The 19,752-nt window shown below is 24.5% G+C and overlaps 3 protein-coding genes across 17 annotated transcripts in view; 2 read left to right on the plus strand and 1 right to left on the minus strand.

The window, feature by feature from the left end:
• LOC122571751 (diacylglycerol kinase eta) overlaps positions 1-11,277 on the plus strand; it is a 27,543-nt gene extending 16,266 nt beyond the window's left edge. For 7 of the 11 annotated variants that reach the window (XM_043735842.1, XM_043735843.1, XM_043735844.1 and 4 more), the window contains 4 exons: positions 71-388; positions 675-770; positions 1,156-1,287; positions 1,689-3,079. In XM_043735842.1, coding sequence (XP_043591777.1) covers positions 71-388; positions 675-770; positions 1,156-1,287; positions 1,689-1,979 — 837 coding nt within the window. In that variant the 3' untranslated portion in view covers positions 1,980-3,079. Of the gene's footprint in view, positions 1-70; positions 389-674; positions 771-1,155; positions 1,288-1,688; positions 3,081-11,142 lie in introns of those variants that run through there. The other 4 variants (XM_043735846.1, XM_043735847.1, XM_043735845.1 and 1 more) reach the window with 4 other exon arrangements.
• Positions 8,242-15,216, minus strand: LOC122571757 (probable glutamate--tRNA ligase, mitochondrial). Of its 5 annotated transcripts, XM_043735873.1 has the most exons (11): positions 14,588-15,216; positions 14,316-14,397; positions 12,514-12,641; positions 12,146-12,380; positions 11,414-11,609; positions 11,121-11,335; positions 10,135-10,357; positions 9,866-10,026; positions 9,625-9,791; positions 9,363-9,520; positions 8,243-9,281 (listed from the first exon to the last, which is right to left on the minus strand). In XM_043735873.1, exons 3-11 carry the CDS (start codon positions 12,614-12,616, stop codon positions 9,201-9,203), a joined length of 1,539 nt encoding a protein of 512 aa, XP_043591808.1. In that variant the 5' UTR covers positions 12,617-12,641; positions 14,316-14,397; positions 14,588-15,216; the 3' UTR covers positions 8,243-9,200. The 5 variants fall into 5 exon arrangements, with proteins under 5 accessions (XP_043591807.1, XP_043591809.1, XP_043591808.1 ...); XM_043735872.1 differs by lacking the exons at positions 14,316-14,397; positions 14,588-15,216 and adding an exon at positions 13,630-13,648 and having other exon boundaries at positions 8,242-9,281; XM_043735874.1 differs by lacking the exons at positions 14,316-14,397; positions 14,588-15,216 and adding an exon at positions 13,281-13,620 and having other exon boundaries at positions 8,242-9,281.
• LOC122571753 (polycomb protein suz12-B) lies at positions 11,146-19,689 on the plus strand. Its single transcript, XM_043735854.1, has 10 exons — positions 11,146-11,221; positions 13,946-14,151; positions 15,282-15,328; positions 15,837-16,020; positions 16,113-16,204; positions 16,293-16,485; positions 16,588-16,953; positions 17,047-17,375; positions 17,449-17,702; positions 17,776-19,689. Exons 2-10 carry the CDS (start codon positions 14,052-14,054, stop codon positions 18,449-18,451), a joined length of 2,241 nt encoding a protein of 746 aa, XP_043591789.1. The 5' UTR covers positions 11,146-11,221; positions 13,946-14,051; the 3' UTR covers positions 18,452-19,689.
• Positions 19,690-19,752: the final 63 nt, after the last annotated feature.

Consider the following 19,752-nt stretch of genomic DNA (forward strand, 5'->3'; position numbering starts at 1 on the left):
AATTTAGAATTATATTACTTTAGTATTACAATAATAATATATGTGTAGTATAATCAATATCGAAATGTAGGCACTTGAAACATCCTTAAAAACATGGGAGGAAAAACAACGCAATACACTCAATGCAATATCTCAGTCAGCATCTACTTTGAGCAATACACAATTGCAATCACAGCCTAGGTCTTTACAATCACATAAGCCATCATATTTAAATGACGATGAAATGTATATTCTGTTGGGATTTATCGAAGTAGTTACAACTTTAGTTAAATGGGTCAAACTTCTCATTATATCACATCCAAGTTTGGAACCAGATTTGTACCAAGTTGCAGCACGAACAGCACAAGCTCTTGAACAAGTTCATCCAGATGGAAAAATTTTGCAAGGAGTTAGTATAGTTTATTATTTTATACTATAATTCTTACTTATAATTTTCCTTAAACATAAATAATGCAAATGTTTTTATATTTTTTCCGATAGTAGTATTCTTTTAGTATTCTTTTATTATAATTAATTTACTAAATATATTCTTTAAAGAACTATTATTTGTTGGTTATTTATTTAATTTTAGTATATAAGTTAATTATATTATTTCATTATCGATATTATTTACTATTACAAATTTTTTTAACTGTACTCATTTCTAATAAGTTACATTCATTTCATTTCAACAGATTAATTTAAGACCAGTAGTAACAGAGTTGGTGTCAAGTGCAAGACAACTTTATGAAGACTCATGCGAATTACTCAGAGATAAAGCACAGAGTCTAGTAAGTACATATTTTGTATACATTTATCATGATTATTCATTAATATGATTAATCCTTCCACAACTGTAAGTAGTTATTATAATGGGTTGCACAAGATAATATTGTATCTCTTCTGCTAAGCACTGGCTTAGATCAGCTATGGTCGTTGTTAATATCACTAAAGTATTTTAAAAACTAGTTTAATTTATCATTCCTGATACAGAACAATCAAATTTAATTTTGTAATTCCTCTGAAAATATATACAGGAGCATGCAAAGACTTTGAGTTTACTATATAGCTTATAACAATTAGTACATGAAGAACTAGTAGTGGAAGGGTTAATTTTTTATATCCCTTTTGATATTTCAATAATAATTTTCTAATAACAAAATTTATATAATTCAGAAATTACGGGAAGACTTAGAAAATAAACTATCATTTTCTTTGGCCAGTATGGAACAGGAATTAAAGAAATTTACGTTTGATGAAGGAGGTACAGGATTAGTATATTTACAAAACTTACCATCAGATGAGCAGGTATAATTCTTCATTCATATTTTTTAATTTATAATATCTTATCTTTCTTTAAGTCTCATGCAGAGTGAACTATTTAATGTGGTCACTTCTATTGAATCTAATCAAAAAATTATTGTCATAAATGATATACGGTTTCAGAAGATCTTCAAGATATTTCAATTAGATTTTTTCTTTTCTTTCTTTAAATAAATTGTCAAGATCACTTTCAATTTTTTGTACAACTTTACATCTATTATCTATGACAAAAAGTTTTAATTGGTCTATTAATAATAAAAATACTTAAGATGATCACATGAATTGGTCCTGCTCTCTATATATAAATATAACGTATATGATTACAATATATGCAATTCAAAAATATACATTAAAAATGAACGTTTCACAAAATTACCTTTGTATAGGGAGATAGAAAGAATCGTCATAGAGGTTTGTTCTGGTTAAAGTTTCGACGTTCAGGGGCTAATTCTGGAGCACATACTATTCGAGATCAAGTTACTACATGGGGTGTACAAGAAGTGTGTTCCTGGTTGGAGAATTTACAGTTAGGTGAATATACTGATAAATTTGTTTCTCACGATATACGAGGTAGGGAATTATTATCATTAGCCCGTAGAGATCTCAAGGAACTTGGTATTACTAAAGTAGGACATGTTAAACGAATCTTACAAGCTATCAATGATCTAAATAATTAGGTATATAATAATAATAATTTAAACATTTAAAAGTATAAAATATACAATCAATAAAATAATATGTTATGCCAGTTAATAACTATCTGGATGCTGTATAATGTAGGTTTTGAATTACATAGATTGTTTAAGAAGTAGGACAAGGATTGAATCCTTATAATTAAAAATTTTACGTAATAGTAATATGTAATACAAGTATAACAAATATTTTAATAAAAAGGGCACTTAGTGTGACACAGCAGTGTTATAAGAAAATTATTTTCTGCACTGCTGTATATGATAAAATAATATTACTTGTGCCAAACTGTTGAACTGGTTTTATGTCAAAAGACAAATGTTTATATAGGAATTATAAGGAAAACATTTTATCTTTAAAAAAATACAAATATGTTATAGTCATGTCTAATAAGATATATTTTAATGCAATTCCTATTACAAAATATTATTAGACATGAGCATAACATTAATAATGCATTTATTAAACAAAAGATTTAAACAGTATAAAAATTCATTAAACTATAATTTAAGTTATATTTGTTCCTTTGTATAATGTACAAAAAAAATTGAAGACTTTGATAATCATATATTGATGTAAATTATAAGTTTGAAGATATGTATTATATCATTGTTTGTGGTTTTTTATATTTGATACACGTTACAACTTAGGATTTCAGCTAAGTTTGCTTACAACAGTATTAATACATTTGAAAACTACATTCTAAATTTAGATATGGAATAAGTATTGTCAATTATATAAATAATTTACATATGTATATTCAATTTACAATTTGTATTATTTTACTCTGAGTTTAGTTTCCTGTGCAAAAAAGTAGAATGTGTATGTATATATATATAACTATGTTTAAGGAGAAACTATATTTATTACTAAAATCACTTCTAAATTCATAATCTTTGAAATGAAATCGGTGACAGGAACTAATATAATTTAATATTTTCATGTAGCACATAGAAAGCATTTCTTATCTTATTTGATGCTGCAATTAAACCATAAATTTTAAGCAATACTTACAGAACTATTGATAGATATGAAATTTCTGTAATAAAATAGCTTGGCAAATACAATTTTCATTATATATATATATATATATATATATATATATATATATGTTATTATACATATTAAATGTAATGAACATGAAAAATTACATATATTAAATTGTAAGATAAAGCAAAGATAAAATATGTTATTATGAAAAATTATGCTAATAATTCGATTACAATACTTTAATAAAAATTACAATATCCATTAAAAAATTATTTTTTACTGTTAATACACATATATATACTGACATAAAAAAATAATTTTTCATATATTATATATAATGTATTTATTACAATATTCTTAGAATTGTTTATATTTGTATAAAATTAAAAACTTTTTCTATTGCGTAGTTTACAAAATATTTCATTTTTTAAATTCTTGAGTATTAAAAGATAAAAAGCAGTTCACAAATAATGACTGAGGAGTATACGAAACTGTTGGAAGTTATGTATTGAAAAAAATAAATAACAAACTACTGTATGTGCTATGTGTACATAATCTGTGAAAAATAATGTAAAATTTATACAGTACTCTGAATCATAAAACTTACAACAATTACATGTTTATTTTTGCATTGTGATTATGCCAATTACAATTTAATAGTTTAAAACAATGTCTTTGTATTTATATTATGTACAGTTAAAATTATATGTACTGTAAATTTTTATCTATTGATAAATTATATAATATTATATATAGTATATATACATACACATATGCACAATCAAACAAGATATACGTGTATACAAAAATAACACACTGTGTACATAAAGTGCTCTGCAATTTTTTTATCACATTTAAATTTCTAACTAAATTAAAAGATATTTAAGAAAATATCTTTAACATAATGCAACATGATTAAATGAAAGTGATATTTAATTTCTATGATCATATTATAACAGTTTTGAAATAAACAATGATTAGGATGATGATAATACTGGTAGTGACAAAGAAAAATGTATGTCACCTGCCAATGGCAATAAAAATATCATGTACAAATTTATTGAGAAACTGAGGAAACAAGTTTTTTAAATGTATCATAATTTTAATGTTGCTATGTTAAAACAAGGCTGCTGTAACAAAGAAATAAAAGAATTTGTTTAACACGCGATTGACAATTAAACCTTACAGATATATAAGATTCACTTAAATATTATATTTATTAAATAGGGATTAACTCGATTTGAAATAATTTCTTATACATAAGCTTGCGAAACTAATAATATTGTAGTTACTATTGATATTGATTGCCGCTATTACTATTACTAATAATTTTAAATTTACAAAAGCAAAAAAACAAACAATTGCTATCTTTCGGAACTGCCTCTGGCTGAATTGTTCAGACATTTAATATCTCCTTATTACATTATCTTTGGTCATATTCTTCTTCATTCTTGTAAATAAGAGTAATGAAACTTCAAGTTACATTAATCAGGTATTAATTCCTGGTCTCGAATTTATTCGTTTTATAATTCACGACAGATACACAATACATTGATATCCAATTCTCATCCATATTAATGCATGTGCATATTCTGTTGATATATGTCTGTATATATGTTGTATTCATACTCAGTTAAAAATGGATGTATAATTTGTGTGTATAAATGCGTGTTCGGTTGTACGTATGTAGAGCCGTATATGTATTTACGTGTATGCGTGCCTGTTGAATGTCTCTTTTACACGCATGTATTTGTTTATATAATTTCAGCATTCATTATATTATTATATTCTGTCATTACATTATATTATGTAATATCACATTATTATTCATTTTAGAAAATTTTCTTAATACCAAATATTACAATGCATTAATGACTTAGTTAATATTGTTTGTACACATATCTTATCAGTGATCTCAGTGTTCATATATTTCCTTTTATCTATTTTTTATAATTTTTTTGTTAATACAAGAAGTATTAAAACTAAACTATGTATTTACATCTGCAAAATGATGATTTAAGAAATATTTTAAATTTCTATATTATTTATTCACTATAGAAATGTTGAGAATATTATATTTTGTATGATTTATTAGTAATAATTACCATCTACATAATTTTGTAGAGGGTATACTCATAATTATTTCCTATTAAATTTTTTATTGTAATAATATATATACATATTATTGCAGGTAAAATACATAATATTTCAAATATAATTATATATATATATATATATATACATACTTAATACATACATATATGATGTATTAAATATATTGTAAACATATAAGAAGTATGTATACAAAAGCAGATGTGTTTACATAGTTGTAATTCGAAATTTATAGTTATGCAATCACTAAATCTTTTTTTATTAAATATTGTATGTCTATTCTTAACAATTTTATCTAGATTAATAATTTACTAGTTTTATTTGTTTTAAAATCAAGATGAATATGTTAAATCTTAATCTATAAATGTTTTCAATCCATAAATCAAAGGTCTTGAAGATATTAAAAAAATATTAAAAAAAAAATTTTAATGATATATACTGTTACAAATTCAGGTGTTAAATTTATTTTTACAAATAGTGATTTTTTATTGACAATATGCAACATGAGTGAATACTTCAATATATTATACGATGAATGGGAAAACAATTTCTTCAATAATTTTAATGTTATTTCTAACAATGTGGAGAAATGGAAATGTTACATGTTCCAATCCATCGACTCAATAAGTAAAAAGAAAACAGTTAAACTGTTTCTCAATATTATATAACCATCTTTTTAGGATATGAATATTAGAATAATGTTGTTAATGATGTAGATGTGAAACTTTTTTAAAGTATATAATTTAATGTAATATTTTGTTTATTATGCTTTGCCCTTTCAAATATGCTCAATTTATATCACAAAACTACACTAATTCTTCCATATATATAAATTTACATTCCAGCATAATAAATCTGCAAGGATAAAAGTGCCTATCTTAGATTTTCTAATCTCAAAATATATCAACAGCATAACTTAACTGGCATTATATTATAATTTCAAAATTGTCTTATGCATTCCAAATTTTCCATTTAATATTGTAAACACTGAATTATAAAAATAATTTGCATGTGATATTTGTTTAAGATTATAGTAAAAATTATAACTTGTATTTGGGTGATAATATTATGATAGTATTATATAATGTTAGATATTCAGTTGTAATTTTATAATATACTTAATTTTATATTTATATGTATACCTAATATATCACAAAATATTTAGTGGGAATAAATTATATAACAACTATTACGCACATATTACACGCTAAAACATATTCAGAAGCTATATACAATTTAAAGAAAAGTAATTTAAAGTATATATAGATATAATTATATCATTTTAAAGTTTTATTTAATCAAGAAAATTCAATACAATGTAGAAACTTCCTACTGGTAGAACAGTTTTATAGCATGAAGCTAAGGATCAAATCATGTTATGTTTGGATTAACTACTCTTTTAAATATATTTACATTTATGTAAAGAAAAATTGTCCTCATCTTATACAATATTACAATAAACTAACAACTACTTTATTATTGATAACTATCATAAAATCAATGGATATCTACTTTAGCAAACTTTCTTAATTACAAAATTTTTCATATTTCTTTCAAATATATACATTTTTTATCTATTTAGTTCATTCAAATTTTTTTGTTTCGTATTATTGATGTATATTAAAAAATATAAAATTAATTTGTTTTTCTATCAGAAAATGCAATAAGAAACATAAAATGTTTCGAAATATATTCTTATACATTATTATATGCAAAGCTGCATAAGAAACCTCAACTCTAGATAATAGTAATACATACATATAATAAAATCTCGTTTCTTGTTATTTTTCTGAAATTCTTTGAAATTTAGATTGTGTTTGTGTTGTGTTGATTGTCAATGTTTTATTGAAAATTGTAAAACAAACTCTTTCTAAGTCCGTTTATATATACTGAATGTTCCTTATACATTCTTCATTACACTATTATGTTAAGTAAATCTATAATTCAATGAATACATAAGATGTAGAAAATGCTTGAAAACTATAAAGAGTGTTATACAACTATACAAAATTAGTCACAAATAAATTACTTGAAATTATATATATTTAATTAATTAGAGTATATGTTTTTTAAATTCTCTACTTATGTATTTTGCAAACTACATTACATATTTTGGAAAATCCAGAAATATAAGAATCTTCTACTATACTTCAAATAAGTTGATGTTACCTAGTACAATAGGAAAGGTCTATAATATATCTAATAACTTACTATTATCCTACATTTATAGAATTTTTAAAGTATGATAAATAATATTGTATAGTAGCGTATATTGCTACTAGTAAAAAGGTTAATATAGTTTTAATATTAAAATAATTATTATGCAATTGACATAAATCAAAAACACAATGATATTCATATAATTTATGTTTATACTCTAAGACAAAAATATGTTTATCTCCATCTTTTCTTTGTATACGATATGACTTAATATATGTATGTCATTCAAATAATTTAAAAGAGAAGGTATATATGATAAACTATTTTAATTAATTATAATGAAATATACACATATCCAAATAAAGAAAATCTTCAAAGATTGTTTCATTTCCCTTTTATCCTTTTGTTTCTGTTTAAATATATTCAGATAAAAATTTATTTCTTTAGAAGATATACTTTATTCATCTAGTATTATATTATTGTAAGCAGCAATATTAAATAAATGAATCAAATTATGATTGTCCTTTTCACAAATGCAATATAATTTATAGTTTCATTACACTTAGGATATTTTTCCTAATATAAGTATATTACAATTTATAACTTAAATATTTACTATACACATTTTAGTTTGAAAAAAATTCATTGGAGTAAACAAGTAAACAAAGGATAACAGTATATTTTATACATATGATCTGAAAACATTGAAATGCACAGTTGATGCAGTAAATACTTACTATATTTTATATGTATATATTTTTATAGAAACAAAATCAATCTATATCAAAATAATATTATTTAAGATTTAATTACATAATAAGAAGATATTAGAAAATATTTAAAATACAATTTACTTGTTTCATAATTACTAAGTAAAGGCTGATATACGATAAAATATTATTATATTATTATTATTAATTCCATAAATTAATATCCTTATGATAGGTTTTATAGTTACAATAAATTATGTAGTAATTTTGTCTATTCATATGTAAGTAATTTTATATTTAATAGATTTCTTATTGTCTCGGAATATTTCAACGCACATTGTGTATATAAATTCAATTATCATGGAAAAATATTAGCAAATATTTTTTCACATTAATTCGATGCATTTAAAAAATATTGCAGTTTATGTTTTTAAACTGCCATTATAAGTTTCAATATCTATTATAGTAAAAATCCTTTTATTTATATTCCATGTTATATTTATGTTATATTTTAAAAAGCTAGTAAGTAGGTAATAGTAAAGTAATTAGGTATGTAATTAGGTAATACATTTTATCACGTATAATTTCGATTGTATTAGAAAATTGAACATTTATTTAAAGGTACAAAATCAATCCCAATTATCCCAGGGAATTGAAATGTAACAACTGTAAATAATAAAATTGTAAATAATTTCATCCAAAGTTCAAATTACATAACTTTTAAATTTTATATTCAGGTTTCATATCATTATCAGATAGGTTTCATATAATTTAGTCTTATAATACTATAAATCTCTTGAGTTTTAGAAAGTCTTATATAAGATTACTAATATCAACATATTTAATGTATTATTTAAAAATAGATATTCTTATACAAAGAAAATGTAATCATATAATATGACATTATATAAATTTCGTTTATTTCCATATATATGTTTCTGTATCTTAATATGCATTATTTGTAAGTTATAGATAACATAAAACTAAAAATATTTATATGTCGAACAGCTAAAGAAATAGCTTTTTATGTGACCCATTACATACAAAATTAAATGATTTTAATATATTTAAAAGCGTATAAAATACAAACATAAACCTAAATAACAAAATTGACTAGATATATAAAATTTGTATTCTATTCAAAATTATTTTTATTCTACGAATAATAAAAAGTATTAATTTCAAAATGTATTGTTAATTATAAATTTACAAATATATGTGACCACATTTTTATTTTTAGGAAATATAGCGTTTTATTCTTAACACTGTAGAATCTTTCCCCAAAATTTCCATCATTTCAGAAACTGGTGGACCCTCCTAAAAATGTAAATACATATATTATATAAATTACTATTAAATCTATAAAGAAAAAATATAATTAGAATATTTTATGTTTACCTTTAAACCACTAAGTACAAAACGTAAAGCTTTCATCAATGTTGGATATGAAATTTCATGTTCATTAGCAAATTCTCTTAGGTATTTATTTATCCATTCTTTATTAAAATTTTGAATTTCAGTTTCAATCAATTTCATACTTATTATTTTAAGCGCATCTATAAAGAAAAACCGTTTTAAGTGTATAAAAAAAATTAATGAATTCAATTATATTACATGAAACACTCAGTAATGTTTATATACAAAGTATAACAAATTATACCTAATTTACATCCCAATAGAGTGTCATCAAATGATGTAGTTGGTATATGCCATAAAAAGGCCAACTTTGGAGATACTAGATCACTTAATTTTGATATTCTATGCTGTGCCCATTTTAATACAGAAATAATATGATTGTCGTCTAATTGTAAATTTCCATCAGTTTGTCTAAAAATATCATTGAATATATTGTTAAAGCTCTAAATATAAATAAAAATTAGTACTAGACAAACCATACATACCTATTTGGGAATGCTTCTGTGACTAACGTTTTTATTCTTTCAATTAAAAATGCATTATTTTTTTCATTTGCTAATAATTTTGCTATTTCTATCCTATTGAATTCTAATAGTTTTGGAGGTGAAAGTTTATTAGAACTTACTTTTATTTTAGAAATATTGAACTGAAATAATTAAAACAAACTAAAGTAAATAGTAGAAAAGTATGTGTAGTATAATTTATATTGAATACAAATATTTTGTATAAAGGATATAATGTAAAACATAAATACTCGTTTGATTAATTCTTCATAACTATCAATGTAAAGAGCACCTCCTTTATTATCAAAACCACCACCAGCATGTGTAACGTAGTTTAAAACTGCTAATGGAAAAATTCCCTCTTTTCTAAAGGATTCTATACTTATATCACTTTGCCTTTTTGATAATTTTGATCCATCAAAGTTTAATACCAAGGGTAAATGTCCATATAAAGGTGGAGTCCAATTAAAAGCTCTGTAATAATTACAATTATTCGTGATAATCTACAATTAATGGATAATATCATATAATAAATTATTTATATTTAAATGTTTAGTAAAGGATATGTAACCATGTCATATTCATAAAATATGTATAAAATACATATAAATGTTATATAAACATAATTTTTGTTAATATTCTATATAAATACTAAAAAAAGTTTATCACAGGTAGATAAGATTCTCCTAGTACATGTAATTAAACTAATTAATCAACTAATTATTAATTATAATATCTAACATCTAAATAATTATAATATCTAAAGGATAAAGAAGATAGTTTAAATTATTATTCAAAACCTATTAATAAATAATTACTGATTTGTTATATATATTTATCAATTATTTAATTAATATATACTAATTATATATATTTAATAATGATTTAATAATAGATTTTAAATAATAATTTAAACTATTTTCTTTGTTCTCATATACTGAGATAACTGTTTATTATTTAGATACTATACACGTAATAAATACTTGTATTCAAAAATATAATACATTCTAACTTCAAACATATTTTATTATTCATCATACCATATTCCACAATACAAGTAATTAATAATAACCATAATTCTACAACATTACTGCATAAAATTTGAATCCTATATAAATATTCTACTTTTAAGTTGAAAATATCTTATAATTATATATGAAATTAAAAAAATAATACTTTACAGATACTAACAAATATTAAAATATTTACAAATTTTGTTATAAATTTTAGTACTTACTTATACATCATTATATGTTTAGGTGTGGATACTTGCCACTCAATTCCTCTTAATACATGAGATATTTCCATAAGATGATCATCAACGACATTTGCAAAATGGTAAGTTGGATAACCATCTGTTTTGATAATAATTGGGTCTCCTTCCCTTTGTGCAATATCATGTTCTATTTTACCATATATTAAATCATCAAAGCTTTCTATTCCAGCAGATAACTACAAAAATATAGATAAATATATAAAAATATAATATAATCACAATATATGACATTATGTAATACTATTTCTCAATACCTTAAATCTAATACAAAAAGGGGATCCCTTATCAAGTTTTGCTTTTACTTCATCGTTGCTTATATGTCTACATCTATTATCATACTTAGGCACTTCTCCTCGTTTTATTGCTTCTCTTCGCAATAATTGCAATCTGTTTTCTGTGCAGAAACAGTAATATGCAGATTGATTATTTATAAGTTTAAGCACTTGGTCTCTGTAATTTAATGAATAATGGTATATTATTAGTTTTCTAGTATCTATAAGAATCTTTGTCTATTAAAATAACAAGTGAAATTTAACTTTATCTTATAAAAAATATAAAGAGTCATAGACAAATAATTTAAATTTAATTTATACTATATAATATAATATAATTTAAATAAGCAAAAAATACAACCATTATATGTATTAAAACTCTATTTTTTTAGCCAAACTACTAATAAATAGAAATTAGTTATGTTACAATAACTATTTGAAATTAGATGACAAAACAAAATATAATTATGTTTATTTGGATTTTGTTACATATATGCTATAATGGACTTACTTGAAAAATGTTCATTAAGCTTTAAGTAAAGTATACTTTAAAGTATAAAGTAGCATCATATATCTAATAATTTTGTAGAAAATAATTCATAATATCACTTGGAAATATCTATATGAACACAACATTTATATTAAATTTACATATATGTAACTACAATATAGTATTTATTTGAATACTTATATAATTGAAAATTTTCAACGTACTTGTATATTTCAAGACGTTTTGATTGTATGTAAGGCCCAGCAGGTCCACCTCTTATTGGATCCTCATCAGGTATGATTCCAGACCATAGTAAATCACATTGGATTTTTTCTATTGCATCAGGTATGCATCTAGATTGATCAGTATCTTCAATTCTTAAAATAAATGCACCATTATTAGCACGGGCAAATAAATAATTATATAATGCAGTTCGTAAACCTCCTACATGTAACAAACCTGTAATAATTTTTACACATATTAATATATTTTTTATACTGTATTAAGCAAGATAAATGAAAAAATATTACATATGATGATTTAATATTTTATTATATTGAATTTTATAAAGGTGAATAATCATATTACATACCAGTTGGACTAGGTGCAAATCTAACTCTTACTTGTATTTTTTTAAAGAACCGTTTTTGCATAAACAGAACATTTGTAATACGGAATATGTTGTACTTCATCATATTTCTTCACTGAATTATATTAAACCTATAATTTAAATTTCACTAAAGATCATTATACAAATTATACTGTTTCATACCATATTACAGAAGCATAAATTAGGATTATATAAAGTATACCAACATCAAGTTTTGTTTTAAGATTCACTCTTTATCTCCAATATTTTTCAAATAAACAAGAATAAACTAATAATATCATATAATTCATTTACACTTGCTTTGACTATTCACTAGGGGTTACACATGTTTCAAATGTGCTTTCATACAGGCATTCTTATCTCTAGTAAAATATTTTATGTTGACCAACCTTGTAGAGTTTTCCCAAAAAATATGAAAGTAATTTCTTTTAAAGTTTAGAATCACAACTATATAGAGAATTTATATAACTATAATTTATAATATTTACATACATACACTAATCAATAACGTTACAGGATTACAATACAAAATTAATTTATTACAAATTTTATTTGTATCAATTATTATTTGTATTTATTATTTATTTGTATCAATATTTATATTTTGATTTTCTACTCTATAGTATTCAGCAACATCATAGAGATGATTTATAATTTTCCCTTTCTTTTTAGATACGTGTTTTTCCACATCAAATTATGATAAAATTTCAAAGAAATGGAAAGCATAATATATGATCTGTAATACATACGTTTTAATGCAATTATATAAATTCTGCTAACATACTCCTTTTATTATGATATCTATTGTTATATAGAAGTTTAAAATTAGAGTTACATAATAATGTTTTCATTTTTTTTCTTTTTTGTTAAAAAGAAATTACTTATAGTTTTAATATATATATAAGACAAAAGAATGTATAGCGGCGTACAAAAGTTTCTGGTTAGATAGATTTTTCACTTTAGATTCCAAAAGCAGTATTATAAAGAATTTTAACAAGTATTACATATCTATATAGTAGTGTTCACATATTATATTATGTTCTCTTACTTATTGTATCTTTATACCTAATAATACTTAAAATTCTTTTAGATATGTACCTTTCGAATATAAAGTGAAGATATAGTATGACGTCATAATATTGTTTTTACGTTGTTGTAACGATCTATATTTTTTTTTATTTCTATTTTACTTTTTTCATCTACAATCCAAATACATTACATATGTTTGCGGATATATATAAATCGAATATGATATATGTTTTGATATGTTATCAACTTTTATACCGAAAATCGAACATCTGATCTTACATTGCATTTTAAGGAAATAAATTATTTTTACATTTCGCGCGATATGTATTGGTAATGAGTGATTGGTTCGTTTAGTTATTAATAATGATATAAGGGTGCGCTTTAGTTGCAGGCTAAGCGCCGCAGATTTCGCGCGGGGCGGGTGTTGTCATTAGATTTTCACGTGACGAAAGTGAGTTTCCGTAAGAAATTTGACAACGAATCGTATAAAAATGCCGCCGAAAAAGCGGGAAAAAGAAGTGGACGGGCAGAAAGGTCCTCGAATGGATCAAATTCAAGCAGACCATGAGCTATTTCTACAGGCCTTCGAAAGTAAGAACTTTCTGTTATCATTCTTTTTTTCTCTATTTCTCTGACTTCAAAATTAATTAATATCTCGATTTATAATAACTAAATGGTCACTGATCATCACTTTTTTAGTATTTATTACAAATATTCAAAATGATTGTACATAACCCCATTTGCTAAAAACGTACCGAGCGCCGAACCGCGCGTCGTTCCACTCCCTTCCCTCCTTTACTTCAATTCGTGGACACCTGTCATTCTCTCACCATGTTCCTATTTAGTGTTTAATTTAAAAAGTTAAGCCAATTATATGTGATGATTAAATAAATAAAGTATGTATTATTAGGTTTAAATTATTTTTCATCAATGCAATTTTTATTTTAATATTTTGATATTTTTTCTCAACTAATAGATATTTTAGTTTTGTAGCAAAATATCATGTACTTAATTTATTAACACTCACGTTTAATTCGACCACAACATGTTGTTGCTTTTATTTAAACATGTCAAAAAATATAAGAAAATATTCTAAATAAATAAATAAATGCATTATTAAGTTTAAACTATTTTTCAACATTGTAATTTTTATTTTAATATTTTTTCTCAACTAATATATATCTTAGTTTTGTGGCAAAATATCATGTACTTAAATTATTAACACTCATGTTTAATTCAATCACAACATGTTATTACTTTTATTTAAACATGCCAAAAAAATAGGAAAATTTCCTAGTAATTAATTTAGTGTAATTGAATTATTTTTACTTTTTAAAAGTACTTATTTATTTAATAAATTCAGATATAATGCAGTTTTATTTTAGAGTAAAATGGGATCAGAGAGGTTTAACCTGCATAAAGCGTAACAAGTATGAAGGAATGCAGGCTTCTCATATAAAAATGAGAATAACCTGATCATCATTTCCCAATTTTCCTTAAAGAAGAATCATATACAATTTTTGATATTTATCTCTTTTAACTCCTGCAAGGATCATTTCACTTGTGACAAAAATGTTAACGTCTGAGCCATCTGGAGGAATTCAATTGAACTATATTTCTTCTTTTATTTAATTTATTTAATTTATTTGTATTTTAAAATGTTTAAATTATATATTTTTATTCCCGCTATTATATAATAATTTTATGTATCATTTTTTCAGAACCAACCCAGATCTATCGATTTCTACGCACAAGAAACCAAATTTCAGTGAGTAAAAATAAAATAAATCTATCTATATTTTATATTTTATTTTAATTGTTAATTATTTGTAGTTTAATGTCTCCTCAAAGTGTTAACTGAATGTTTTAATATTTATTTGTATTCAAAATGCCCAAAGTATTAGATGAGAGTGAAATGGTTAAATACTTGTAGACAAGTAAATATGAATGAAAGTGTATTTGGTACAATTTTTTTGTACTAACAGTTTAGTGAACTTTTCTTAGATTGTAATAAAATAAAACTTAAATTCTACAGTAGAGTGTTTGTGAACATTCCTGCAATATAATTAAAGTTAAAAAATATTTTGAAACCTTTTATATTTGCTTTTTATGAATGAAAACGGTAGGTATATAAATTTATTATCTTGTAAAGCTACTTTATAGTTTATTTAAAATAAAATGAAATTAAACATTATGTTTTATTCTCTGTATCGTTTTATTTATACAAACTAATAGAAATATGATAATGTAAAACATTTTGTGTAATTCTTTTTTAGCCAATATTTCTATATAGAAACTTAACTTACATGAGGCAACGTATGTCCAGAAGCCATAAATCACGTCGGGGATTTAAAATTGACATGATATTGGAAAAATTAATGTCAAAAAATAATCAAGGAGAAAACCCAGGTGTTCGTGGATACATGACTCTTACTTTTCTAGGTTTTTATGATAAAAAAGGTAATTGTGAAATACACTCTGGTACCTAAATTAGACAATTCAAAGATTTAGCTTATTGAATTAAATTTTTCTTTATAATGGTAATGTTACAGTTGAAACGCCTCAAGATCCTGTAAAAGTAGAAACATTATTATTAAAAATATGTCACAAAAAAAGAAAAGATGTGAGTTCACCAATTATGCAGGCAAGTATGATTTTTCAATTACATGGAATGGAATAAATAAGTAAGATTGATAATTGCTGTTAAATAAGCGAACATTTTTTAATTTTAGGTTTCTGTTGGCACAAGTGAAGTTCCAATCAATCCTTGTGAAAATCAACCACCTCCAAAGGCACCTACCATATCTATACCTAATGAATCTTTCAGTTTAAATAATGGTCATGTAGCAAAAACTTATATGCTTTTACTTAGAGTATATTGTACGTCCAATACTGGCTGCCTTATGCATAACTGTGATTTAGATGGTTAGTAAAAACACACACACACACACACACACCATGAATTACTTTAGAGAATATACTTTCATAATATTTGTTTTCCTTTTCTTTCTCTCTTTTTCTTGTTAGAACCAGCTCAAAAGCGTCGCAAATCTTCTACGGGCTCAATTAAAACTGGAGGAGAAGAAATAAAGTTGTATGGTTCTGAACTCATAGTGTATGATAAACACAACCGATGTTTGTTGACTGATGGCGATTATGAACTAGGCTTACAAGAAGTACAAACCAATATTCGATCTAGCCCAAAGAAGCACAGCTCTTGGGAGTCTGTACCTGACATCAAGGAATGTGGTCCTTTTGAAGTATTCAGCAAAGGACCAACATTAAAGTTTAGGCTTAATTGGACGACTGAACCAAGTAACGGCTTAGTTGATAGACCAACTCCAATTCATTCAGTACCAAATGGTGATAATAAAGAAAATCGCTCAGGAAATAGTAAGTTATCTATGCTTTTCTTTTTTCCACAGAAGAAGAAATATGTATAAACAGGATAAAAAGAAGATAAAATATTTCATAAAATAATTTCAGCTGGTGTAGAACGTTCTTCCACAAATAATAATAATAATAGTACCAATAATAACAACAATAATAATAGTAATAGCAACAATAACAATAATTCAACACTGCCAACACCTAGTCCTCTAAATTCCTCAAGAATGACAACTAGTGAGAAAACGGACACTATCATGGGTACACAACAAATAGTTTATCAGTTCCTGTATAATAATAATAGTCGCCAACAAACAGAAGCTTGTGAAGATTTACATTGCCCTTGGTGCTCATTAGACTGTGGAAAACTTTATTCTCTTTTAAAGCACTTAAAATTATGTCATTCGCGATTTACATTTACGTATGTGGTAAGTGTCTAAATATATGCATTACAAATCTGTGACATCAAAATACTATAAAATAAATTGTTTATTTTAATAGCCAATTCCACAAGGTGCTCGCATAGATGTAGCAATAAACGAATGTTATGATGGCTCATATGCTGGTAGCCCTCATGAATTAATTACACAGCCATCTAGCATAGCATTTTCAAGAACAGGACCGACGAGGCGTACAAGTGTGACAAATATTTTAGTATGTCGCCCAAAAAGAACTAAGCCAAGTCTTTCTGAATTTTTAGAGCTTGATGAAAATGAATATGAAAGCCAAAGACCTTATATTACAGGACACAATAGGTACAACAGTTAACTAAAATAAATGTCATTATTTATTACATATGAAATGTGTTGCTCATGAAATTTCTTGTAGGTTGTATCATCATACTGTTACGTGCTTACCCATATATCCAAAAGAAATGGATATTGATTCTGAAGGAGAAAATGATCCAAAATGGTTACAAACAAAAACAATGATGATGATTGATGACTTTACAGATGTGAATGAAGGAGAAAAGGAACTTATGAAAATGTGGAATTTACATGTCATGAAATATGGCTATGTAGGAGACTGCCAAATACCACTGGCTTGCCAAATGTTTCTAGAAACTAAAGGAAAGGAATTGCTCATGAAAAATTTATATCGTAATTTTGTTTTACATATGTGTAGTTTGTTTGATTTTGGTCTAATTAGCCCTGTAGTTTTATATCAAACTATTCAAAAATTACAAGAAATTATGAAAGAAGGAGGCGAAGATAGCGATATTCGAAAAGTTTTACAAAAGTCCCATGAAGCTCAAGTTGAAAAATGGCTTAGTTCAGGTTGTCATGCATCTTTAGATGCTAATAAACAAAATAGTACAAGTACTAAGATAAATTTTAATAGCGATGGATCAAATTCTAATGCAAGACGGAAAACTTCTTTACCACTTAGTTCACCAAATTCACAATCTGTAAAAACGACAGCATCCATCCACAATAATGTTAGCAAATATGCTAATATGATGACTACATCGTCAAACAAGACTGTAAATGGAAGTAGTTATTAATAACCGTTATACATATGTTAATCTGCTAATTGTACGGTTTTTGTACAGTATTTGTTGCAAAGGATGTAATTGTGATTAGAATAATTGACATTATAGCTACTTGATAATCATTGCTCTAACTACTAGATCAATTTTCTATAAATTTGAAAGTTTTAAATGTAAAAGTGAAACAAAAGACAAACTTTCAGATAAATATAGTGTGAATAATTCATATAGTTCTAATTGAAATTCTGGAAAACAATTAAATATGAAGAAAAAATTTATTTTGAATATACGTAACCGAGAACCTTGTTTCATAAAAAAAGATATAATGTATCCGTTCTTTCTTGGTCTAGTCAATGATGCCTTTTATGTATCTAACTTTCTGAACCTTTTATTTGCTTAGTAATATGTGAAAATTATATTGCCTTATATACTTTTGATTTTTATAATTTGAAGAACATAATATTTTAATATTAAAACTGGAAAAGTGACAAATTAAAATTATTAAACATAATGTTACATTTAAATATAACTATCATTTTGGAAATCAAGGTCACTGGATAAATCTTGTATATTCATGATCGGGGATGATAGACTATTCTTTTATATGATAAAACAGTTGTACCTCCTATGGAATGTTAATTTAAATCATAATCTTATAGATTAATATGGATAAATTTAATATCTGAGATAATATGAAGCTGAAAAAACTAGTACATAATCTATTAAAAGATGGGACCTTGGTACAATCACTTTAGATATTTCTTGTAAACTGAGGCTGTAAATTATAAGTTTTATCCCAAAGTAAGGAATAAACTGTTATAAAAAAGTGCCTTTGTAAAGCGGGAGAATTTGAATATGAGAGTGACTGTCGCCAATATATGACTTTTGCATTGAGTATTTATACTCATTTTAATATGTTGAATGTTTGTATGTTTTTATTTAGCAAAGTTTTTTGCCTATTGTCGTTCTTTCAGATAAATTTATGAATGAAATTTAGTACGTTACAATAAATTTATTCTCTGTGTAATATACACAACTTTACTGCCGATGATCGTTCGAAGAAGCATATACATTCCCGTACGTAATACGTGACGTTTCTTTATAACGTAACTAGGTGAAATCTTGTTTAACTTTTTAACGAGTATTGACTTCTAGGAAATCTGTTCTCTTCGAACAACTTTGATCACTGTCCATTAATATTACTACTTATGCTAGGTTGTAAATAAAAAAATACAATAAATTTAGAAACATAATTTAAAGTGTTCACTGCTTTTACTTGAAATTATTCAAATTTTTTGTTATTTTTATTTCTTTTT

The sequence above is a fragment of the Bombus pyrosoma genome, linkage group LG10, assembly GCF_014825855.1.
Source record: "Bombus pyrosoma isolate SC7728 linkage group LG10, ASM1482585v1, whole genome shotgun sequence".
In the NCBI taxonomy this organism is placed as follows: domain Eukaryota; kingdom Metazoa; phylum Arthropoda; class Insecta; order Hymenoptera; family Apidae; genus Bombus; species Bombus pyrosoma.